The sequence below is a fragment of the Chiloscyllium punctatum genome, chromosome 50 (genome assembly GCF_047496795.1).
Source record: "Chiloscyllium punctatum isolate Juve2018m chromosome 50, sChiPun1.3, whole genome shotgun sequence".
NCBI classification, from domain to species: Eukaryota; Metazoa; Chordata; class Chondrichthyes; order Orectolobiformes; family Hemiscylliidae; genus Chiloscyllium; species Chiloscyllium punctatum.
Window position 1 is genome coordinate 31,917,192 of NC_092788.1, and position 24,971 is coordinate 31,942,162.

The 24,971-nt window shown below is 52.3% G+C and overlaps 1 protein-coding gene across 1 annotated transcript; it reads left to right on the forward strand.

Annotated features, from left to right (window-relative positions):
- Positions 1 to 723: 723 nt before the first annotated feature.
- LOC140470058 (coiled-coil domain-containing protein 115-like) lies at positions 724 to 14,657 on the forward strand. The gene is made up of 5 exons (XM_072566508.1): positions 724 to 884; positions 7,988 to 8,091; positions 11,820 to 11,941; positions 12,685 to 12,885; positions 14,238 to 14,657. Exons 1-5 carry the CDS (start codon positions 762 to 764, stop codon positions 14,351 to 14,353), a joined length of 666 nt encoding a protein of 221 aa, XP_072422609.1. The 5' UTR covers positions 724 to 761; the 3' UTR covers positions 14,354 to 14,657.
- Positions 14,658 to 24,971: the final 10,314 nt, after the last annotated feature.

The following is a 24,971-nucleotide window of genomic DNA, read 5'->3' on the forward strand; positions in this document are numbered from 1 at the left end:
CTAGGTCCGCGGTTATTTAAGGGAAGCCTTGGGTGATTGGTTCGTACACCTGCCAATCAGAGTGAGGAGGGCGTGGATATATGCGAGATCTGATGTGAGTGGTCCTAGCTCCAGCCTGTCGGGGGAATATGGACGGTCATTTGGTTGATTGGTCCAGCCCCCTGTCGGTCAGCAGTAAGTGGGCGGGCTTTAAGCACATCCTTGTACGATTGGTCTTAGCGACTGTCGATCTGCGGAGGCGGGCGGGTGTATTCGGCGTGACCTTGTATGATTGGCCCTGGCGCCAGCCGCTCAGCGGCAAGTGGGCTGGTTTTAAGCAGGTCTTGTGTGATTGGTCCGACCCACCGCCGATCTGCGGGAAGTGGGCGGGTGGAACAACGCAACCTTGTATCATTGGCCCTGGCGTCTGCCTTTCAGCGGGTGTTTGAGCACAGCCTTGTACGATTGGCCGTGAAGCCTGCCGGACCGCGGGAATTGGGCGGGTGTTTGAGCCTGGCCCTGTGTAATTGGCCCTGGTGCCTGCCGGTCAGCGGCAAACGGGCGGGGTTTACGCACGGCCTTGTTGGTGATTGGCTCCAGCGACCGCCGATCTGCGGCAAGTGGGCGGGCTTAAAAACGCGACCTGGTACCATTGGCCCTGGCGCCTGCCGTTCAGCAGCAGGTGGGCGGGTCTTTAACCAAAGCCTCGTACGATTGGCCCTTGCGCCTGCCGATCCGCGGGCGTAATCACGCGATTGGTCCGCCCTCCCTCCGTCGAGGCCATGGACGCCGAGCCGGCCCTGAGGCCGCTGTGTGAGAGCCTGGACCGGCGGCTGCTGCGCTACCTCCGGGACGTGGAGGGTCTGGCGGAGCGGCGGGGGCGCCTGGAGAGGCGGATGGAGGAGGTGAGAAGCTCGGAGGCCCCTCGCCTCAGCCGAATATTCTGGAATGAACCCCCTGGGGGTCGGGGGTCGGGGGTCAGGGGTCAGGGGTCAGGGGTCAGGGGGGTGGAAGAGAGGGAGAAAAATAAATAAATAAGTTTAAAAAATAAATAAAAAACAAGCCAGAGAGGCATTTCCAGACCCAAGTGTCCTTTTACAGCAGGAAAAAGGGGCAAAAACAGAATTTTGAGGCCATTCGGCCCCTCTAGCCCATCCTAGCCCTCAACAAGATCTGACCTTTCACCCTCCACAGTGTGAATACTGACCAAAAATGTTCATTTAGCCCCCCCCCCCCCCCCCATCTCCTCTGACTCCCCACTACCGTCCTCGACTGGTCCCGGTCGTGTATTGTTACCCCTGGTGTGTCTGGGCAATGCCCCGGGGGTTTTCCTGGATGCTGTCCTTATCACGTCCCCCCCCCCCCCCCCCCCCCCACCGCCCCCCCACTCCTGGGGAGTGAAGTGCTTTTGCTTTTTATTGAACGGACAAGAACCGGGGATGGATTTCCCCCGACCCAAGGCGTCCTTTGCAGCAGGGCGCGGAGGGGGGGGGGGGCGGGAAAACAGAGCTTTGAGGCCATTCGCCCCCTCTAGCCCGTCCTGTCGCCCGGCGGGAATCTGGCTTTCCACTTCTCTCGGCGGGAAAGCTGGTGGAAAAAAAATGTCCCGTTTGACCTTTAGTCTCTCATCTCCCCCAGGCTTCCCCGCAACTATCCTTGGCAGGTCCTAGTCCGAGGAGAAGGTGAGGACGGCAGATGCTGGGGATCAGAGCTGAAAAAAAATGTGTTGCTGGAAAAGCGCAGCAGGTCAGGCAGCATCCAAGGGGCAGGAGACGTCATCAAAGGAGCAGGAGAAGAAGGGCTTATGCCCGAAACGTCGATTCTCCTGCTCCTTTGATGCTGCCTGACCTGCTGCGCTTTTCCAGCAACACACTTTCAGCTCTTCACTGTTATCTGCCGAGTTAAGAACTTGCAATGTTTATGTAAACTTCTTACGTAAAGGAAACCGGTTTGTGACAGTACAACAGAGTAGCCTGTGAGGGCTCTTGAAGAGCTGATATCCTTCTCTCGAGAGTTATTATTAGTTAGAGTTATTTGTGGGCGGCACGGTGGCGCAGTGGTTAGCACTGCTGCCTCACAGCGCCAGAGACCCAGGTTCAATTCCTGCCTCAGGCGACTGACTGTGTGGAGTTTGCACGTTCTTCCCCGTGTCTGCGTGGGTTTCCTCTGGGTGCTCCGTTTTCCTCCCACACTCCAAAGATGTGCAGGTTAGGGTGAATTGGCCATGCTTAAAAACTGCCCATAGTGTTAGGTAAGGGGTAAATGTAGGGGGTATGGGTGGGTTGCGCTTCGGCGGGTCGGTGTGGATTTGTTGGGCCGAAGGGCCTGTTTCCACACTGTAATGTAATGTAATCTAATCTAATCTTAGCTTACATGTATCACTATTACCACTGCATGTGCTGGGGATTAGAGTCGAGTCGTATCAGTGTAAATAAAGGGGATGACTAAAATTAAACTAAACTGTCTGTAAGAGGGTTTTTCTATTCTGTTTGAGGACTCGTCTACTGAGGTAGAATGGGCTGAGGTTAGAAACAGGAAAGGAGAGGTCACCCGGTTGGGAGTTTTCTACAGGCCTCCGAATAGTTCCAGAGATGTAGAGGAAAGGATAACAAAGCTGATTCAGGATAGGAGTGAGAGAGACAGGGTAGTTGTTATGGGGGACTTTAACTTTCCAAATATTGGCTGGGAATGCTATAGTTCGTACTTTTAGATGGGTCAGATTTTGTCCAGTGTGTGCAGGAGGGTTTCCTGACACAGCATGTAGACAAGGGGTGAGGCCACGTTGGATTTGGTACTGGGTAATGAACCCGGCCAGGAGTTCGATTTGGAGGCAGGTGAGCACTTTGAATGGGGAGTTAATTGGACAATAGAAATGGGGTTCATCCTAAGGTCCTGACTAGTTCTCCGAGCGCATGAGTTCAAACACAGCTGACTTTGAATTCAAGTCATAAATCTGGAATTCAAAACTAAAACTCAGTAGCGGGAAATCATAAAATTGTCATTGTTGTAAAACCCCATTTGGTTTATTGATGCCTGTTGGGGAAGGGAATCTGCCAGCCAACACGCGGTCTGGTCTATGTGTTCTTCTGAGCCTACAGTAACGTGGTTGACTAATCTGCCTTCTGAAACAGCTTACTATCCACTCGAATGGGCGGTGGGCAATAAGTCTGTGTTAAAAGTAATGAAGAGGAAGTCAGCAGGCAAAATAAGTTCTGGATTTTTATACCCCAGGATAGTTAATAGAAAAAAAGAAGTCGAGGGTGTGCGATGCTGGAAAAGCACAGCAGGGTCAGACCGCATCCGAGGAGCAGGAGAATCAGGAATGAAGGACTTTTGGCCCGAACCGTCGATTCTCCTGCTCCTCGGATGCTGTCTGACCCTGCTGTGCTTTTCCAGCACCACACACCCTCGACTCTAGTCTCCAGCGCCCGCAGTCCTCACTTTTGCCTAATAGCAAAAACGAGGCCATAAAGCATTTCCCCAATTAGCCGATAGTTGGAAATTTTTGTCAGTTGAGCATTTTTCTGACAGGTTAGGTGTTTAAAAACCACAGAGAGAGAGGGAGAGAGAGAGAGAGAGACAGAGACAGACCGAGAGAGAGAGAGAGACAGACAGCGAGAGAGAGAGAGAGAGAGAGAGAGAGAGAGAGAGACAGACAGACAGCGAGAGCGAGAGAGAGACAGACAGACAGCGAGAGCGAGGGAGAGAGAGAGAGAGAGAGACAGACAGACAGCGAGAGAGAGAGAGAGAGAGACAGACAGATAGACAGCGAGAGAGAGAGAGAGAGAGAAAGAGACAGACAGCGAGAGAGAGAGAGAGAGAGAGAGAAAGAGACAGACACACAGAGAGAGAGAGAGAGAGAGAGAGAGAGACAGAGAGGTTAGGTGTTAAAAACCACAGAGAGAGAGAGACAGAGAGAGAGCGAGAGAGAGAGAGACAGAGAGAGAGAGAGACAGAGAGGTTAGGTGTTAAAAACCACAGAGAGAGAAAGAGACAGACACAGAGAGAGAGAGAGACAGAGAGGTTAGGTGTTAAAAACCACAGAGAGAGAGAGAGAGAGAGAGAGAGCAGTCTAGTGTGGAGAGTATTGAACAGAATGGTTCCGGTCTGTAACTACTGTATCACCACATCCAACTGGGAGTGGGTTTATCCCTTGGGGATGCTCTGGAGTGAACCAAACTGCTGCTACAGGAACTTCCAGGAATTGCTGTTGAAGGTGTTTCCTGTCTGCATGCTTGCTCCGGACCCAGCTTCCCAAGGAGAGCAAAATTCACAAACCACGGCTTTGAGTGCTCCTCCTGTGACTTCTCGCTTTGGATTTTTAAACCTTTATGACACTCTTTTATTTTAAAAAAATATCAACCAATATCAATGACTTTCGCTTCCTCTGACTTGTCCGTCCACGATCTATCCCTTGCAAACTGTAAACCACAACTTTACAAACTTTACAAACTTTACAAACTTTACAAACTGTTCGTGTAATCCGTCCGTAGCCTCCCGATCAACAGCCTCCACTCGTCACTTTCGATCCTGCGGTGGCTGGAAAAGGCGCAGCAGGTCAGGCAGCATCCCAGGAGCAGGAGAAATCGACCGTTCGGGCATCAGCCCTTCCTCAGGCTCATGCCCGAACCGTCGATTTCTCCTGCTCCTGGGAGGCTGCCTGACCTGCTGCGCTTTTTCCAGCCACCCATTTTTCAGCTCTTGATCTGCAGCCCTCACTTTCTCCTCCAGAGAGAAGAAGGGGGGGGGCTGATCACTCCCTACCAAACTCCGGCTGCACTCTCAGTGCGACAAAGCCGCACAAAAAGCACCCCTCCTTTGACCCCCCTGTTTCAAAGGTTGTGAAACTGAGATTCATCGTTTTAACTTTCTAGTGTTGAAGCTCAAAGCATTTTTCTAAACGTCTCCATTTGATACCTTGTAGGACCTTTCCCAACTCTGCAAGTGTGCTGTATTGTCAGTTCGTATACCGCTGGCAATGTACCTCTGCAGATTTGTTCCGTGTACAGACCATTTTTGGGGAAAGCTGCATAGAATTGAGGGACTTGGCTCGAAACGTCGGTCTTTTTTGTTTTGAGTTGTCCTCCTTTTAGCCTGGTACTCTGTAATCAGTTGTGGTTTAAGTTCTGGATGTCTTCATTGGTCATCGGGAAGGAAGTACTCTCTGACCAACGTCTGTGTCAACTTTTATCCGTGGAACCTTCCTTGCTTGTGCCAGTGGTCACGCTGGCTGTATTGTAACAGCAGCCTGGCTTCAAAAGGACTTCTTTGTGGATGTCCGTTGAGCACGAGTGGTGAGGTGTAACTGCAGGCTGTGCGTTATCTTTTTTTATTATTTCAAAAATATACTTTATTCATAAAATGATGTGATGGTCTGTACATTTGATCATGCCATACATATGTCCACATTTACAAACACAGATTCGAATTTATCCTTGTCATTTACAATCCTGTGCATTTTTCAATCTTATACATATATTTGGCTGAGGCATCAGCAGAGCCCAAAAAAACGTCCGCAGCTACAAGCTGGAAGGTGACTTGAGTTCTTCCTCACTTGTGTGACTGGGTGCAGCTCCAACGACACTCCACAAACTTGTCGCCCTCGACAAAGCAGCTGGCTGGAATCGACAGCACATCTACTCCCTCCACTGCCAACGCTCAGTCGCAGCAGTGTGTGTACCATCTGTGTGATTCACTGCAGGGATTCCCCAAGGCTCCTGAGACAGCACCTCCTTAAACCCCCACAACCATCTTGAAGGACATGGGCAGCAGATATACGGGAGCCCTGCAACTTCCCCTCAAGGCCACCCTGACTTGGAAATGAATTAACCGTTCCCTCACCATCCCCCAGGTCAAAATCTTGGAGCCCTGCAACTTCCCCTCAAGGCCACCCTGACTTGGAAGTGAATTAACCGTTCCCTCACCATCCCCCAGGTCAAAATCTTGGCGCTCCCTCCCTCTCTGATGTCATTGTAGTTTTGCCGACAGTACGGGGATTGTAATGATCCAGGAAGGCACCTTCTCGATGGGTGATAAATCCTGGCCCTGTCTGCGTTGCCCACTCCCTGCAAGTGAATTTAAAAATAAATTATAATTCCCACTTCTCAACATCCTGTATCATTTTTGTTCCCATGGTCTTTCGTACTGCTCCTGGTGACTAACCTTGACAGTGTGAATACCTTGTTCCTAGTTACAAATCACCCAACACCAGGTTATAGTCCAACAGGTTTAATTGGAAGCACTAGCTTTCGGAGTGCTGCCCCTTCATCAGGTGGTTGTGGAGTACACGATTGTAAGACCCAGAATTTCTAGCAAAAGTTTACAGTGTGATCTGATTGAAATTATACATTGGAAAAAGACCTTGGTTGTTTGTTAAGTCTCTCATCTGTTAGAATGACCATGATAGTTTCACTTCTTTCTTTATGGGCGGCACGGTGGCACAGTGGTTAGCACTGCTGCCTCCCAGCGCCAGAGACCCGGGTTCAATTCCCGCCTTGGGTGACTCTCTGTGTGGAGTTTGCACGTTCTCCCCGTGTCTGCGTGGGTTCCCTCCGGGTGCTCCGGTTTCCTCCCACAGTCCAAAGATGTGCAGGTTAGGGTGGATTGACCGTGCTAAATTGTCCTGTAGTGCCCAGGGATGTGCAGGTTAGGGTGGATTGGCCGTGCTAAATTGTCCCGTAGTGCCCAGGGATGTGCAGGTTAGGGTGGATTGACCGTGCTAAATTGTCCCGTAGTGCCCAGGGATGTGCAGGTTAGGGTGGATTGACCGTGCTAAATTGTCCCCGTAGTGCCCAGGGATGTGCAGGTTAGGGTGGATTGACCGTGCTAAATTGTCCCCGTAGTGTCCAGGGATGTGCAGGTTAGGGTGGATTGGCCGTGTTAAATTGCCCATAGTGTTAGGTGAAGGAGTAAATGTCGGGGAATGGGTCTGGGTTTGGCGGGTCGGTGTGGACTTGTTGGGCCGAAGGGCCTGTTTCCACACACTGTAAGTAATCTAATATATAAATCACAAAACATTTTTTGAAAGTTACATTCTCAGGTTAATGTAGCAATTGGTATCCGCACAGGTAAGATGTTGAGATATTGAAGGTGTTAGCCCCCTGTGTTCCCTGTCATGTTTAGACCAGTTCTAATCTAAAAAGTGAGTTAAGAGTCTTACATGAATGCATGCAGTTCTTGAGCAAAGTACAATGTAACTCTGCAAGTACAAATTCGCCCCACATACACGTGTATGTGTGTAAGTAAAGTTGTCCAAGTCTGTGAGAGGGTGCATGTGTGGGAGTGTGTGTCTCTAGGAGTGTGTGTGGGTGTACAGTGGTCACCTGTAGTGTCACATGAACCCAAGGTCCCGGTTGAGGCCTACCCTATGGGTATGGAACTTAGCTATCACTTTGTTATTCACTTTGTCCTCCCATGCTTTGCTTGCCACTGGCTATGTGTCTACAGCGTTAACTTTTTAACTAACACCCTGTCCCAGGGACAATCCCATTGACTTTGCCATGTCCTGTGGTTAAGGTCGACGAGGCCAAAGCGAGGACTGCAGATCAGCGTCCAGAGGAGAGCGGTGCTGGAAAAGCACAGCAGCAGCATCAGAGGAGACGGGCGGTTCAACGTTTCGGGCAGGTCGATGAGCTGATGAAAGGGGGCTCCTGCCCGAAACGTCGATTCTCCTGCCCCTCCGATGCTGCTGTGCTTTTCCAGCACCCCTCTAACCTTGACTGTGCATTGTGGTTACTAAGCTCCACTTGGGTACCTTCAGTCTTCAGTGGAGGAGACCGCATGCATCCCTTAAGACGCACACAAAATATGGTTCTGGTACCTGCTGTGAAGTCTCGATGTGGCTTTGCACCACACTCTGACCTGCCTTCAGCCGTCTGGGAGTGTATGCACTCGGCTCCCCTCCCCCCCCCCCCCCCCCCCCCACTGGCATTGTGGGAGCGGTCTGACTGATGGAGGGGGGTCTGCTCCAGTCGCTCTCCGATTCTAACCCAAAGTCCCTCTTCCCTAGGGCTGGTTCTCGCTGTCCAAAGCTCGCTACTCCATGGGAAACAAATGGGTTTCGTCGTTGCAGTACGGACCGCAGATGGTGCCTTTGGCCCGCATCGACGTGAGGTAGGGTGTGGACGCTTATGAAGTTGACCCTTCCTTCGGATGCGGGGAATTTTCCGAAAGCAGGGTACGACGTGCCAAACCCGCAAAGGCCAGCCCTATCCCTACGTAGTTTCCGATTGCCCACCTGGGGTTTGCTGACAGTCTGTTTGGAAGCATCCCTTGCTAATGGATTGGGGTTCCCCGTTGGGGGATGCTGTCATGTCTGCAGCCCGTATCCTGTCTTGTACCAAGTTTCATTCACCTGTCTCCCGTCTGACCAGGTCCTGTTCCAGAAACATCCTCCATGTCCTGTGCTCCCCACCCTGCCCCCCAACTTTGGAATCTTGCCTATCCTTTAGGACCCTGTCAGCGTCTTCTGTTTTCCTCCAGTTGATCATAGCATAGAATCGCAACAGTGTGGAGGCAGGCTGTTTGGCCCGTCAGGTCCACACCGACCCTTCAAAGATTCAATGGTGTGCAGGTTAGGGTGGATTGGCCCGTGCTAAATTGTCCCCGTAGTGCCCAGGGATGTACACGTTAGGGTGGATTGGCCCGTGCTAAATTGTCCCCGTAGTGCCCAGGGATGTGCAGGTTAGGGTGGATTGGCCATGCTAAATTGTCCCTGTAGTGCCCAAGGATCTGCAGGTTAGGGTGGATTGGCCCGTGCTAAATTGTCCCCATAGTGCCCAGGGATGTGCAGGTTAGGGTGGATTGGCCCGTGCTAAATTGTCCCCATAGTGCCCAGGGATGTGCAGGTTAGGGTGGATTGGCCCGTGCTAAATTGTCCCCATAGTGCCCAGGGATGTGCAGGTTAGGGTGGATTGGTCGTGCTAAATTGTCCCCGTAGTGCCCAGGGATGTACAGGTTAGGGTGGATTGGCCGTGCTAAATTGTCCCCGTAGTGCCCAGGGATGTACAGGTTAGGGTGGATTGGCTACGGGGACAATTTAGCACGGCCAATCCACCCTAACCTGCACATCCCTTGGTACTACGGGGACAATTTAGCACGGTCCAATCCACCCTAACCTGTACATCCCTGGGCACTACGGGGACAATTTAGCACGGGCCAATCCACCCTAACCTGTACATCCCTTGGTACTACGGGGACAATTTAGCACGGGCTAATCCACCCTAACCTGCACATCCCTGGGCACTATGGGGACAATTTAGCACGGGCCAATCCACCCTAACCTGCACATCCCTGGGCACTACGGGGACAATTTAGCACGGGCCAATCCACCCTAACCTGCACATCCCTGGGCACTACGGGGACAATTTAGCACGGGCCAATCCACCCTAACCTGCACATCCCTGGGCACTACGGGGACAATTTAGCACGGCCAATCCACCCTAACTTGCACATCCCTGGGCACTATGGGACAATTTAGCACGGCCAATCCACCCTAACCTGTACATCCCTGGGCACTATGGGGACAATTTAGCACGGCCAATCCCCCCTAACCTGCACATCCCTGGGCACTACGGGGACAATTTAGCACAGTTAATCCACCCTCACCTGCACATCCCTGGGCACTACAGGGACAATTTAGCACGGCCAATCCACCCTAACCTGTACATCCCTGGGCACTATGGGGACAATTTAGCACGGCCAATCCACCCTAACCTGTACATCCCTGGGCACTACGGGGACAATTTAGCACGGTCAATCCACCGAGCCTGTCCATTGGACAGTACAGGCATTCTGTGAAATGAGTAATGATTATAACTGAAACTGCCCCATTTTCCCCCCAACACTCTCAGCGAGGGGGCCCTCACTCAGTGTCTGCCCCAGTCCCCCCGCCACCCCACCAACACTCAGAGTGAGAGGGTCTCAGTGCCACATCCACGAACCTGTGTCTTGCCTCTCCCACCTTTCTTGCTGAGGTCGATTCTGAACACAGCCGTTGGTCTGGCGCTGTGCGGGCTCTGAGCTCAGTCACCGTACTGAACGGTCTGTAACCTGAAGGCTCCACATGCCCCCACTGTGCCGATGCCATCAAGTCGGGGATCAGCCCTTGGTCCACTGCAGCTCGAATGATCCCTCAGAACTGACGTGCCATCCCGGTGAAGTGGGCAAACAGTTCCTCCGTGGTATTCTGTGGATGAAGGATGTCACGGACAGGGCCTGTGCAAACCCCACTATCGATGCAGTGTGTACCTGGTTCAATTGTGCTGCACCCTCTCTGGTTGTGCATCTTTGGGAGCTATCGAGGTCCGAGAGCTCGGACTGGGCTCCCTTAATATCTCCATGTCTGAGGTGAGTGTCGGTGGGGCAGTGAGTGAGGGTCCCCTCATTGTGAGTGTTGCAGACCGTCATTGAGGTCCCCCTTGACATTAGTACTTCTGTGATGGCTGGTGAGTGACACCCTCCTCGTTGAGTATTGTGCGTTTTGGACAAGACCAAACCCCCATCAACCTATTCAGAAGATAGTCTGGACCCTAACATTCCTTCTTTTAAAGGTACATGTAAGGTGTAGCATTCCAGATGTAATTGGATTGGTAAAGCTACCAGATTTAAAACAAAGCACGTGTTATTCATCCACTATAATTAAAATACAAGAGATGTACAGCGCGGAAACAACCCGTCCATGCCGACCCAGATATCCCAACCCAATCTAGTCCCACCTGCCAGCACCCGGCCCATATCCCTCCAAACCCTTCCTATTCACATACCCATCCAAATGCCTCTTAAATGTTGTAATTGTACCAGCCTCCACCACTTCCTCTGGCAGCTCATTCCATACACATACCACCCTCTGTGTGAAAACGTTGCCCCTTAGGTCTCTTTTATGTCTTTTCCCTCTCACCCTAAACCTATGCCCTCTATTCTGGACTCCCCCACCCCAGGGGGAAAAGACCTTGTCTATTTACCCTATCCATGTCCCCCCCCTCATGATTTTATAAACCTCTAGTTCTGGGCTCCCCCACCCCAGGGGGAAAAGACCTTGTCTATTTACCCTATCCATGCCCCCCCCCCATGATTTTATAAACCTCTATAAGGTCACCCCTCAGCCTCCGACGCTTCAGGGAAAACAGCCCCCGGCCTATCCAGCCTCTCCCTGTAGCTCAAATCTTCCCACCCTGGCAACATCCTAGTAAATCCTTTCTGAAGAAAAGGAAGAAGGTATTGGAATAACCTAACTCTGATGGAAAACTCAATAGTAAATCGTAACTATTTCTAATTAACTATTCCAATGTGGAAACATCCTGTAAACCGATCCTTGGGAAAAGGCAAATTCAGAAATCCGATTATGTGACATGCAGTTCTCCAATCCTGGAGGAACGAACATCAAAGGAAAACTGTGTGTGTGTGTGTGTCAAAGGAAAACTGTGTGTGTGTGTGTGTGTGTGTGTGTGTGATGACATCTTCTCACGCACCCCCCGCCCCCCCACAACAACTGCTGAAAGCGGGACTAAAAATCCTAGATCTGTGGGTGGGAACCCTACCACACCCGTTCAGGTTGCTTCTATTGTTCCAACGTTTTTTAAAAAAATTTCCCCAAAAATTTCACCTTCCAATAGACGGCTTTGCACCTGTCACCCAATCTCTCTCACAAAAGAAACCAGAATAAACGCATCTCTTGCAGCCACAGCATCGTCACGTGTGGAACCGGGTAGCGATTGCGGCCTCCTCCATGTTAGTGTTGTGGGATAGGGCCTGTGGAAAGGGTAGTCTGACTTTCGGTAAGTGCACGAAGCACCTAGTCCCGCAGGGGATTCATAATTCTGCTAATGTCGCTTCTTTGGCAGTCCGAACGAAGACGGTCACCGCAGCTTCAAAGTTGAGAGAGTGGACTCCGGGGAACGAACAAGGGCAGGAGGTGTCGAGGAAGATCAGAAGGAGGTACTAGAGGTTGGAGCCCAAGGGCAGGGTGAGTGTTCAGCTCAGCGAGACTGCAACCTGACAGCAGACCATGTTTCTGGATGAAATAAGTCTCTGCTTGAGCCCCTGGAATCCTGTCAGCCGTACAGTTTTACGGACTGTGTGTCTGCTGATGAGGGGGAAGCATTTAACCAGGGTTCAAACCGTGGTTATTTGTGGAATCCTGACGGTGCAGAATTCGGACCCAACAGGTCTACACCGACCCTCCGAAGAGTGACCCATTGCCCTACGTTGAACCCCTGACCACTGCACCCAACCTACACGTCCCTGAACAGTGGGCAACTCAGCACAGGCAATCCACCCCGACCTGCACATCTTTGGAGTGTGGGAGGAAACCGGAGCACCCGGAGGAAACCCACGCAGACACGGGGAGGACGTGCAAACTCCACACAGTCAGTCGCCCGAGGCGGGAATTGAACCCGGGTCTCTGGCGCTGGGAGGCAGCAGTGCTACCCACTGAGCCACCATGCCGCCCATTGCTATGCAGTGTATCCCGTTGAGAGGACAATGCTGTTGAACCCATCCTTGCACGCAAGGACTGGGATTGGGCCTGAAACTGGCAGCATTGTGATATGCGACAGCTTTCGTGTGGTGGAGCTAGTATTGAGACCAGGGCTTCACCTGACCCCATGCCAAGCAGTGCCAGGGTTTGGGCATGGGGGGGCGCAGCGTGGCTTTGCTGTGCAGGTGACTGGCGCCAACTTGACCTTTTTGGCCCGTTATCCCGTACAGTGCGAAGACGAAAGACCAGGTGGGGAGCCCAGGAGGGGCAGCGGCTGAAATCGGACGGTGAGCTGGCCAGTGACTCGCAGGCGTTGGAAGAGAGGCCGGCGGGGCACGGAGGCCGACACCAGCCCGGCCAGGACCCCCTCCGCTGGTTTGGGGTCCTCGTGCCTCGGAGCTTACGAGACGCTCAGGCAGCTTTCAAAGAAGGTACGGATCCCAACGCCCCCGATCCGTCAGGAGCTGGGAAAGGGGGAGAAAGGGGGCGGGAGATGAGGCTGGGTGAGGGGAGACGTGGTTGAGAGGCTACATGAGCGAGCGGGAAAATTCAAGTTGTAATTAGATTAGATTAGCTTCCCGACAGTGTGGAAACAAGCCCTTCGGCCCAACAAGTCCACACCGACCCTCCGAAGAGCAACCCACCCAGACCACTTTCCCTCCTCCATATTTCCCTCTGACTAATGCATTTAGCACGACAGGGACAATTTAGCACGGGCCAATCCACCCTAACCTGCACATCCCTGGGCACTACGGGGACAATTTAGCACGGCCAATCCACCCTAACCTGCACATCCCTGGGCACTATGGGACAATTTAGCACGGGCCAATCCACCCTAACCTGCACATCCCTGGACACTACGAGGACAATTTAGCACGGCCAATCCACCCTAACCTGTACATCCCTGGGCACTACGGGGACAATTTAGCACGGCCAATCCACCCTAACCTGCACATCCCTGGGCACTACGGGGACAATTTAGCACGGCCAATCCACCCTAACCTGCACATCCCTGTACACTACGGGGACAATTTAGCACGGCCAATCCACCCTAACCTGTACATCCCTGGGCACTATGGGACAATTTAGCACGGGCCAATCCACCCTAACCTGCACATCCCTGGGCACTATGGGACAATTTAGCACGGCCAATCCACCCTAACCTGCACATCCCTGTACACTACGGGGACAATTTAGCACGGCCAATCCACCCTAACCTGCACATCCCTGGGCACTACGGGGACAATTTAGCACGGCCTATCCACCCTAAGCTGCACATCCCTGGGCACTACGGGGACAATTCAGCACGGCCGATCCACCCTAAGCTGCACGCTGTTTGGATTGTGGGAGGAAACCCATGGCAGACACTGGGCAGGGGGAAGAATGTGCAAACACCCGAGGGTGGGATCGAACCCGGGTTCCTGGCGCCGTGAGGCAGCGGTGCTCACCACCGAACCAACCCTGCCATCCCTGACTGCTCAAAAACGCACAGAACCGAGGACGTTGGCAATCGGAAACAAAGGCGGGAATTCCCAGTGGAGCTCCGCGGGTCTGGCAGTGACTGCGGTGAGAAAGCAGAGTCGAGTCCGGCTCTGAAGAGGGTAGGTGGACACGAAAGGGTAACACTGCTTTCTCTCCACAGTTGCTGCCCGTCCTGCTGAGTCTTTCCAGTTTTGGTTTTGTTCCCCCCAATACTTGCTGCTGCTGTCTGTGTTACTTGCTCCCTGTTGATGGTTGTCCTTCTCTCTCCTTCTTCTCGTTTTTTTTCCCCATCTTTCTCCAGCGATGGAGCTCGCGGCTGAGGTGGCGACCTTACAGAGTAGCCTCGTCAGCGCCAAGGCAGAATACCAGGCCCTCCTGCGGCAGAAGCACAAACTCATTGGACCCCAGAGCGTGTGAGCGTTGCTTGGCTCTGCCCACGCCAGGCCAGAGGTCAGCCACCTTCAGGGAATGTCCCCCCCCCCACGTCAACCCCAAATCCGGTTAAACCGCGCCCATTCCAAGCAACATTCCGGTGGACCTCCGACTTTGTTAAAAATCTCCGTTTTCCCAGGTTCTGCTGTCTCGAGACGAGCCGGCGGGTGGCAGGGGAGTTGGGATGGTCCGGTGAGCACGCTGTAAACCAGGAGAGCGAGGAGGATCGTGCGATCATTGACGGCCATTTGCTTTGATCTTTTGAGAAAATAAATCCGGGTTGGCTTTGTGTGGACTACCTGGTGAGATTCTGTGCTGCGGGAATAGCTCTGGCTCTGTTCCAGACTCCGTGATTCTCCCCCCCCCCCCCCGCCCTGCTCCCCTCAGGGTGGTGGGAAGAGAGGTTGCGTCTGACCCTGGTGCAGCCAAGGCTGTGTGGAAGGGTGTTTAAAAATCAGCCACGTTCCTGCTCTCGATCACTGTCCAGTCACCTTCGCTGGACCGCGAGCGAGTGCGGGGGCTGCTGCTGTTGGGAATTGCGTGGCTGTGGTCATCGGAGGACCTTTTATAGAGGTTTACAAAATCATGAGGGAGGTGTGGGTAGGATAAATAGGCAAAGTCTTTTCCCCCTGGGGTGGGGGAGTCCAGAACTAGAGGGCATAGGTTTAGGGTGAGAGGGGAAAGATATAAAAGAGACCTAAGGGGCAACCTTTTCACTCAGAGGGTGGTACGTGTGTGGAATGAGCTGCCAGAGGATGTGGTGGAGGCTGGTACAATGGCAACATTTAAGAGGCACTTGGATGGGTATATGAATGGGAAGGGTTTGGAGGGATATGGGCCGGGTACTGGCAGGTGGGACTAGATTGGGTTGGGATATCTGGGTCAGCATGGACGGGTTGGACCGAAGGGTCTGTTTCCGTCCTGTACGTCTCGAGGACTAGGCTCAGCTGTGATATTCGCCCCACACCTGAGTAATGGAGGCGGACAGAGTTAATTCTCGGCTGCAGTCCAAGGAGAAGGTAAGTGAACTCTGGAATAACCCTTCGTCTTGGATCACTGACCTTTTTGATCCTGGTCTGTCCCGTCTCCACTTCTGATGTTATACGAGCATCCTCGTCTGCTGATTTAAGTACCCCCCCCCCCAGCTGCCGCCTGCACCTCTAGGCTTATGTCATTCCTCTTTTCACTGAGTCAGAGCATCCCTGCAGTGTGGAAAGCAGACCATTCGGCCCACTGCGTCCACCCGAATCCTTGGAAGAGCATCCCGCCTGGCCCCACCCCATCCTTTTAACCCCTGCCTTTCCCGTGACCTTCCCACCTAAGAGAGAGAGCGTTGACTGCAGATCAGAGATCAGGTGTGACCTTGCTTCAGCAATGAAGATGCTGCCTGACTCACCCAAGCCTGAACATCCTCTTGGTAATGTAGATGAGCAGAGAGATCTCAGTGTCCATGTACATAGATCCCTGAAAGTTGCCACCCAGGTTGATCGGATTGTTAAGAAGGCGTACGGTGTGTTAGCGTTTATCGGGAGAGGGATTGAGTTTCGGAGCCACGGGGTCATGCTGCAGCTGTACAAAACTCTGGTGCGGCCGCACTTGGGGAGGATTGTGTACAGTTCTGGTCACCGCATGATAGGAAGGATGTGGAAGCTTTGGAAAGGGTTCAGAGGGGATTTCCCGGGATGTTGCCTGATTTGGAGGGAAGGTCTTATGGGGAAAGGCTGAGGGACTTGAGGCTGTTTCCGTTAGAAGGAGGTTGAGAGGTGACTTAACTGAGACGTATAAGGTAATCCGAGGGTTCGATAGGGTGGACAGGGAGAGGCTTTTCCCTCGGATGGTGATGGCTAGCACCAGGGGACACAGCTTTAAATTGAGGGGGTGATAGATACAGGACAGATGGCAGAGGGAGTTTCTTTACTCAGAGAGTAGGAGGGGGGCGTGGAACGCACTGTCTGTAACAGGAGTAGACTCACCAACTTTAGGGGGCATTTAAATGGGCATTGGGTAGGCACATGGGTGAGAATGGAATAGGGTAGGAGAGAGGGGCTTCAGATTGGTACCACAGGTCGGCACAACATTGAGGGCCAAAGGGCCTGTACTGCGCTGGAATGTTCTTTCCCTGGGCACTACGGGGACAATTTAGCACGGCCAATCCACCCTAACCTGCACATCCCTGGGCACTCAGGGACAATTTAGCACGGCCAATCCACCCTGACCTGTACATCCCTGGGCACTACGGGGACAATTTAGCACGGCCAATCCACCCTAACCTGCACATCCCTGGGCACTACGGGGACAATTTAGCACGGCCAATCCACCCTAACCTGTACATCCCTGGGCACTATGGGACAATTTAGCACGGCCAATCCACCCTAACCTGCACATCCCTGGGCACTACGGGGACAATTTAGCACGGCCAATCCACCCTAACCTGCACATCCCTGGGCACTACAGGGACAATTTAGCACGGCCAATGCACCTGACCTGTATATCTTTGGACTGTGGGAGGAAACCGGAGTACCCGGAGGAAACCCACGCAGACACGGGGAGAATGTGCAAACCCAGGGTCCCTGGCGCTGTGAGACAGCAGTGCTAGCCCCTGAGCCACCGTGCCATCCTTTATTGGGCCCAGAGAGACACTAGCTGTTTCAGAAATGGCTTCGCCCATAAAGACGTTAAAGTGGAGGGAAGCCATTCGGCCCGTCGAGTTCGGCCGCGCCATTCGGTGAAACGGTGGCTGCTCCGATTGTGCATTGCTCCGCCTCTCCTCGCCTCTCTGGATAACCCCCTCAATCCCAGTCTGGATGGGGTCAGCGGCAAACCCGACGGGCCGAGTCACCTGCCTCGGCGCTGTAGGGAGTTTGTGCCTCCTTCCTGATTTTTATTTTTAAAACCTATCTCAGCCTTGAAACGTAACCAATGAGCCTGTCTCGCCCAGCCCTCTGCAGTAAAAACCTGATCACCCTCTGAGACTCCTGCTCCTCGGATCTCGTCTGCACCACATGGGCTTTACCCAGTGCCCCGCTCTTTGACTCTCGCCACCGTCTGAGAGGAGAAATTTCTCCTGGTCTTAAAGAGCTGACCCTTTACTCTTAAGATGACCTCACCTTCTCTGCGTTAAGTACCCGAAGAGTCTGCGTTCCAAAAGGATCTCGTCTCACTCTCCTGCAAGCTGAACTTGCGCGACCTCTCAAAGTCGGGACAGCACAGCAAAGGGGCTCTGCAGTCCATCGCAATTTAATCCCATTTTCCAACACGCCATTTAAGGCAATCCCTCCACGTCTGGGATTGACTGAGTGAACCATCTCTGGGCTGTTTCCAATGCCAGTATCTCCCCCCCCCCCCCCACCCCCCCCCCCCCCCCCACTTACCTTTTCATTCTAACGTTGTCCCGAACAATGCTCGGGTGATCCAAAAGCCCAGGTAAATTCCCATTACGGTTAAGATTAGATTAGATTACTTACAGTGTGGAAACAGGCCCTTCGGCCCAACAAGTCCACACCGCCCCGCCGAAGCGTAACCCACCCATACCCCACATCTAGATCTACATCTACCCCTTACCTAACACTACGGGCAATTTAGCATGGCCAATTCACCTGACCTGCACATCTTTGGACTGTGGGAGGAAACCGGAGCACCCGGAGGAAACCCACGCAGACACGGGGAGAACGTGCAAACTCCACACAGTCAGTCGCCTGAGGCGGGAATTGAACCCGGGTCTCTGGCGCTGTGAGGCAGCAGTGCTAACCACTGTGCCACCGTGCCGCCCACTAAGAGTCCTACAGGGCAGAGGCCAGGCCCCTTGGTCCCAACTGCTCCACAAAATGTCCGTTTCCCCACTCGCCCCGTTTGCCTGCACTCGGCCCGTATCCTCCTCGGGAGGGAGTGAAGTGAGGACTGCGGACGCTGGGGGATCAGCGTGGAGAGCGTAGCGCTGGGAAAGCGCAGCGGGGATCGGGCAGCGGCCGAGGAGCGGCAGAGTCGGCGTTCCGGGCGTCAGCTCCTCATCAGGAATCGGGGTTTACGCCCAGAACGTCGATTCTCCTGCCCCTCGGATGCTGTCCGACCCCGCTGTGCTTTCCCAGCGACACCCTGTCCATCCTCCACGTCCGTTAATATGCTCGCCTCAACCACTTCCACTGATAGCTCATTCCATATGTGTACCACCCTCTGTTTTTAAAGGAAACGTTTCCCTTCAGCTTCCCTTTTATTCTTTTCCCTCTAACCTTAAAACAGTTACATTTTATAAATCTTTACTCTTCCTCCTCGGCCTTCCTGTCCAGCGAGGAAGAGTCGACCCCCCACCTCTTCGTAATCCTTCTCGAGCGAGGCCATGTCCTCCCGGGCGTCCTGGAATTCCCCCTCCTCCAGGCCCTCCCCCCATGTACCAGTGCACAAAGGCCCGCTTGGCGTACATCTTGTCGAACTTGAGGTTCATGCGGGTCCAAGCGAACGCAATGGCAGTGGTGTTGCTCAGTTGACAGAGGGCCCGCTGCACCTTCGCCAGGTCGCCTCCCCCCCCCTCCTGGTACCACAGTCAGGGGTCTGGTCGTTGATGCCAACCTGTTGGGGTGAAGAGAGATGTGTGAGCAAGTGCTTTGAAATCAGGCCCGTTGGTTTCTGTGCGGTTTTTTTTTTATCAGATTGGAGATTAATAAAGTTTATTGTCGCTCTCACCTGGCTGTTCCTCGGTTTCTGAGGCCGCATTCCCAACTGGAATTGGGTTTGCTGTCAGACGTGCCACCATGAGTGCAGTGCAACGTTGGCAGAGCTGCCACTCTCTCGGTGCCATTGTAGACGGCAGAGGGACCGGAGTAAATGAGGGAGAATAAAGAAGTGAAAAGCGCAGCGTGCCAGGTCTGCGATGGGCTCGACTCCACCGCGCTGGGCACCCGGCTCTCCGCAGAAGGTAGAGAAGGAAGCGGAAGAGATCGGGAGAAAACGTGGATGAGCTTCAGGCCCATCAAGCTGACGCTGGAAAAGATGTAACCAAACTCTCAGCTCACTTCACTCGATGCTCAGTTAACATAGAATGGTGGAGGCCCTTCAGCCCTCAATGTTTTGTTGACCTTTTTATCCTCCTCCTAAGATCAGACTGATCTACATAACCCTTCGTTGTACTATCATCCATCTGCCTATCCAAGAGTCGCTTCAATGTCCCTAATGTCTCTGACTCTACTCCCACTGCTGACAGTGCCTTCCACACACCCCCCACTCTCTGTGTAAAGAACCTCCCTCTGACATCTCCCCAAAACCTTCCTCCAACTACCTTCAAATGATGCCCCCTGGTGAGAGCCATTTCCGCCCCAGGAGAAACTCTCTGGCTATCCCCCCTCTCTCTCTCTCTCTCTCTCTGCCTCTCATCGTCTTGTCCACCTTTATCCAGCCACCTCTCACCCTCCTTCGCTCCAATGAGAAGAGCCCCCTCAGCCTTGCTTCATAAGACCGGCCCTCCAGGCCAGGCAGCGTCCTGGGAAATCCCCTCTGCGCCCTCTCGAAAGCTTCCACGTCCTTCCTACAATGAGATGGCTGGAACTGAAAACAATATTTCAACCAAAGAAGCCGTCAAGGATTTATTGCTTCTGTTCCAGTCGGGGAAAGCCTTGTTTGTAACGAGGCTGCGTTTGGTGGGGGGTGTGGGGGGTGGGGGGTGGGGGGGCCGGGCATTCAGTTCTTGAAAGCAACTTGCTTACAGGCCATGGTTTGACCTGATTGCCTCATCCTGGTTTTAAGACTGCATCCGTCTCTGAAATGCAGGGCTCTGCACTGAGGGAATTTCACCGCAAGTCCTGGTTGGATCCATCACTTCGTTGCCACACGGCAGGACACTTGGAAAGGAATGGTACTTTTGGGCAGGTATTTACGAAAGCCATATTTAACAAAACCCCAGTGGGGTTTTGATGTTGGGAACCGACAGAGTCGATTGGGGGAGGAGGGTGGGGGGGGTGGGGAAGTGCAGGGTCAAGAGCCTTTGTATCATATTTCGATTTTCACAAAACCGTTAGCTGAGGTCAGTAAAGGGCTCAGAGGGGATTTCCCGGGATGTTGCCTGGTTATGGAGGGAAGGTCTTATGGGGAAAGGCTGAGGGACTTGAGGCTGTTTCCGTTCGAGAGAAGGAGGTTGAGAGGTGACTTAACTGAGAGGTATCAGATAATCTGAGGGTGAGATAGGGTGGACAGGGAGAGACTTTTCCCTCGGATGGTGATGGCTAGCACCAGGGGACACAGCTTTAAATTGAGGGGGTGATAGATACAGGACAGATGGCAGAGGGAGTTTCTTTACTCAGAGAGTAGGAGGGGGCGTGGAACACACTGTCTGTAACAGGAGTAGACTCACCAACTTTAGGGGCATTTAAATGGGCATTGGGTAGGCACATGGAGGAGAATGGAATAGGGTAGGAGAGAGGGGCTTCAGATTGGTCAGCACAGCACGGAGGGGCCGAAGGGCCTGGACTGCGCCGGAATGTTCCATGTTCTAGCTCTTCCACAAACGTTAGCGGATTCCAGGTCGGCCGTTAACTTTCTGAGGTAGATGTTTTTTTTTCCCCAGCAAAAAAAAACAAGGATATGGGCCAAATGTTGATATGTGGAGTTAGGTCATGATCACCATTGAATGGTGGGACAGGTTTGAGGGGCTGAATGGCCTGCTCGCGTTGCTGTGAGATTGTGGTGGTGGGTGTGGGGGGGGGGCACACACTGGCTTGGCCTCCGAGCTGGGAAGTGGATCATTTTCACATTGGCGATCTGTGTCGGACTGGAGTCCTGCACTGATGAGAGCCTGGATCTCCGCTGTCTGTAACCCATCCAAAGTGGTTTGCACGTGAGGGTTGAGTGTAGTCGTTTAAAGTTTACAAGTGACATTGGGCAGAAAGTGAATCGTGAGGATGATACAAAAGGTGCCCTAAGGGGATTTGGAGAGACTCAGTAAGTGGGCAAACCTTTTGCAGGTGGGATGCAATGTGCAGAGAAGGTGAGTCCTCGTCCATGGCAGTTGGGGGAAAAAAAAAACAAACGCAGAACATTATTTGGCGAGAGACTGGGAAGTGTTTAACTCCAAAGAAGCTTGGGTGTCCTTGTTCCCTGAAAGACTCGCTGAAAGTTAACTTGCAGATACAAGCAATGAGGGAGGCAAAAGACATTCCCGGTGAAGGGCTTATGCCCGAAACGTCGACTCTCCTGCTCCTCGGATGCTGCCTGACCCTGCTGCGCCTTTTGCCAGCGCCACACTCTCGACCCTGATCTCCAGCGCCCGCAGTCCTCCCTTTCCTAAGGCAAACGGTAAGTTGGTCCGTCCTCTTTGCGTACAGGAGTCAAGAGGTCTTGCTGCAGTTAGACAGAGCCTTGCTGAGACTACACCTGGATTACATAAGGGAGAGGAATAGGCACCTGGTCCCTCGACCCTGATCCGCCGTTCGGTAAGATTATGGCTGATCTTTCTCATGGACTTACCTCCACTTACTCACCCGCACACCATAACCCTTCGTTCCTTCACTGTCCAAAGATCTGCCTTTGCCTTCAAAACATGGAATGAGACAACTGTTTGGCTGGGCAGAATTCACAAGGTGAAGAAGTTCCTCCTCAAATTAGTCCTCAATCTGCTTCCTCTTACTTTGAGGCTACACCTCCCAGTTCGAGTTTCACCCAGCAGTGCAAACGCCCTCCCTGAACCTGTCGTATCTACTCCCTTCACAACTTTATGTTTCTAGAAGAACCCCCCCACCCCCTCATTCTTCTCAATGCGGGTGTGATGGTCTGTACTCTTTGAGTGCGGGAGTAAAGATGTCTTACTACAATCAGAGACAGCTTTGCTGTGTGGTGTGTTGTGCTGGTCTACTTACCTCCGCTTCTGCACCTTCTTCTTTCACTGGACTTTGAGAGTATCGTCATCATCTTCAGTGAGGGGCAAATTCAATGCACTCATTAAACCTTCGGAGGGCTACCGTTTACCGTCACAAAGGTCTTTCATCTCAGCTCCATTCTCGTCCCACGCTTTCCTTTTGAATATCCTGCAACTCGTGGTGGTCTAATTTATTGTCATTTTCTTGTTCATCGGGAGCACTCTCTCTCTTTGTTCTTTTGCAGTTGTCCCCTGCACTTCACGTGCACAACTTGGTTGTCCGCTGATTAAAGTGGACAGTACGACTCCAGTTTTGTATTGGTTTCACTTTAATTTAAAATGCACGCCCTTTTCTCCTCTGTGAACTTTGAAACACTCGCTTGTACCGAGCTGTCAACAATTTCCAATATCCTCCTCCATTCCCTTCCACTGATTGATTGCTCGGTTGAATAGAACATAGAACAATACAGCACAGTATTGTTCGGCCCTCGATGTTGTGCCATGCTTGTATCCTAAACTAAGATCGGACTAACCTTCATTGTACTATCAATCATGTGCCTCTCCAAGGGTTGTTCAAATGTCCCTAGTGTATCTGACTCTACTCCCACTGCTGGCATTGCATTCCATACCCCCACCACATTCTCTGTAACAAAGAAAAATCTACCTCTGACATCTCTCCTAAATTTTCCTCCAATTACCTTAGAATTATGCCCCCTCATGGTAGTCATTTCCACCCTGGGAAAACGTCTCTGGCTATCCCCTCTATCTCTGCCTGTCATCATCCTGTACATCTGTCAAGTCACCTCTCGTCCAATGAGAAAAGCCCTGGCTCCCCTCAACTCTTCTTCATAAGGCATGTCCTCCAGTCAGAGAGACGTACAGCACGGAAACAGACCCTTCGGTCCAACCCGTCCATGCCGACCCAGATATCCCAACCCAATCTAGTCCCACCTGCCAGCACCCGGCCCATATCCCTCCAAACCCTTCCTATTCATATACCCATCCAAATGCCTCTTAAATGTTGCCATTGTACCGGCCTCAACCACATCCTCTGGCAGCTCATTCCACACACGCACCACCCTCTCTGGGGGGAACAAAGTTGCCCCTTAGGTCTGTTTTATATCTTTCCCCTCTCACCCTAAACCTATGCCCTCTAGTTCTGGACTCCCCCACCCCAGGGAAAAGACCTTGCCTATTTATCCTATCCATGCCCCTCATAATTTTGTAAACCTCTATAAAGTCACCCCTCAGCCTCCGACGCTCCAGGGAAAACAGCCCCAGCCTGTTCAGCCTCTCCCTGTAGCTCAGATCCTTCAACCCCGGCAACATCCTTGTAAATCTTTTCTGAACCCTTTCAGGTTTCACAACATCTTTCCCGATAGGAAGGAGACCAGAATTGCACGCAATATTCCAACAGTGGCCCCTAACCAATGTCCTGTACAGCCGCAACGTGACCTTCCTGGTAAATCTCTTCTGCACCCTCTCTAAAGTTTCCACATCCTTCCTACGATGAGGCCACCAGAACTGAACACAATATTCTATAGGACATAAAACGTTAGAGCGCAGCCCTTCAGCCCTGGATATTATGCTGACTTGTGAAACCAATCTGAAGCCCCTCTGTCCTACACTATTCTATTATCATAGATATGTTTATCCAATTTTAATTTAAATGCCCTTAATGTTGGCAAGTCTACTACTGTATTGCAGGCTATGCCCCTATTACTGAGTAAAGAAACTCCCTCTGCCATCTGTCCTGTATCTATCACCCCCTCAATGTAAAGCTGTGTCCCCTGGTGCTAGCCATCACCATCCGAGGGAAAAGCCTCTCCCTGCCCACCCTATCGAACCCTCGGATTATCTTATACCTCTCAGTTAAGTCACCTCTCAACCTCCTTCTCTCTAACGGAAACAGCCTCAAGTCCCTCAGCCTTTCCCCATAAGACCTTCCCTCTATTACCAGGCAACATCCCGGGAAATCCCCTCTGAACCCTTTCCAAAGCTTCCACATCCTTCCTATCATGCGGTGACCAGAACTGTACACAATCCTCCCCAAATGCGGCCGCACCAGAGTTTTGTACAGCTGCAGCATGACCCCGTGGCCCCGAAACTCAATCCCTCTCCCGATAAACGCTAACACAACGTACACCTTCTTAACAATCCTATCGACCTGGGTGGCAACTTTCAGGGATCTATGTACATGGACACTGAGATCTCTCTGCTCATCGACACTACCGAGAATCTTACCATGAGCCCAGTACTCTGCATTCCTGTTACTCCTTCCAAAGTGAATCACCTCACACTTTTCCACATTAAACTCCATTTTGTTACCTTCCAGCCCAGCTCTGCAGCTTATCTATGTCCCTCTGTAACCTGTGACATCCTTCCACATTGTCCACCACTCCACCGACCTTAGTGTCATCTGCAAATTTGCTAACCTGTCCTTCTACGTCCTCATCCAGGTCATTTATAAAAATGACAAACAAGCAGTGGACCCAAAACAGATCCTTGTGGTACACCACTAACTGAACTCCAGGATAACATTTCCCATCAACCACCACCCTCTGTCTTCTTTCAGCTAGCCAATTTGTGATCCCAACCGCTAAATCACCCACAATCCCAGACCTCCATATTTGGTGCAGTAGCCTACCGTGGGGAACCTTATCAAACACCTTACTGAGATCCACATACACTACATCAACCGCTTTACCCTCATCTACCTGGTTGGTCACCTTCTCAAAGAACTCCATAAGGTCAGTGAGGCACAAC

Coding starts and splice junctions, on each gene's coding strand:
- LOC140470058 (XM_072566508.1), top strand. CDS start 762: ATGGACGCCGAGCCGGCCCTGAGGCCGCTGTGTGAGAGCCTGGACCGG. Junction 885..7,987: donor TGGAGAGGCGGATGGAGGAG/GTGAGAAGCTCG, acceptor CCTCTTCCCTAG/GGCTGGTTCTCGCTGTCCAA. Junction 8,092..11,819: donor TTGGCCCGCATCGACGTGAG/GTAGGGTGTGGA, acceptor CTTCTTTGGCAG/TCCGAACGAAGACGGTCACC.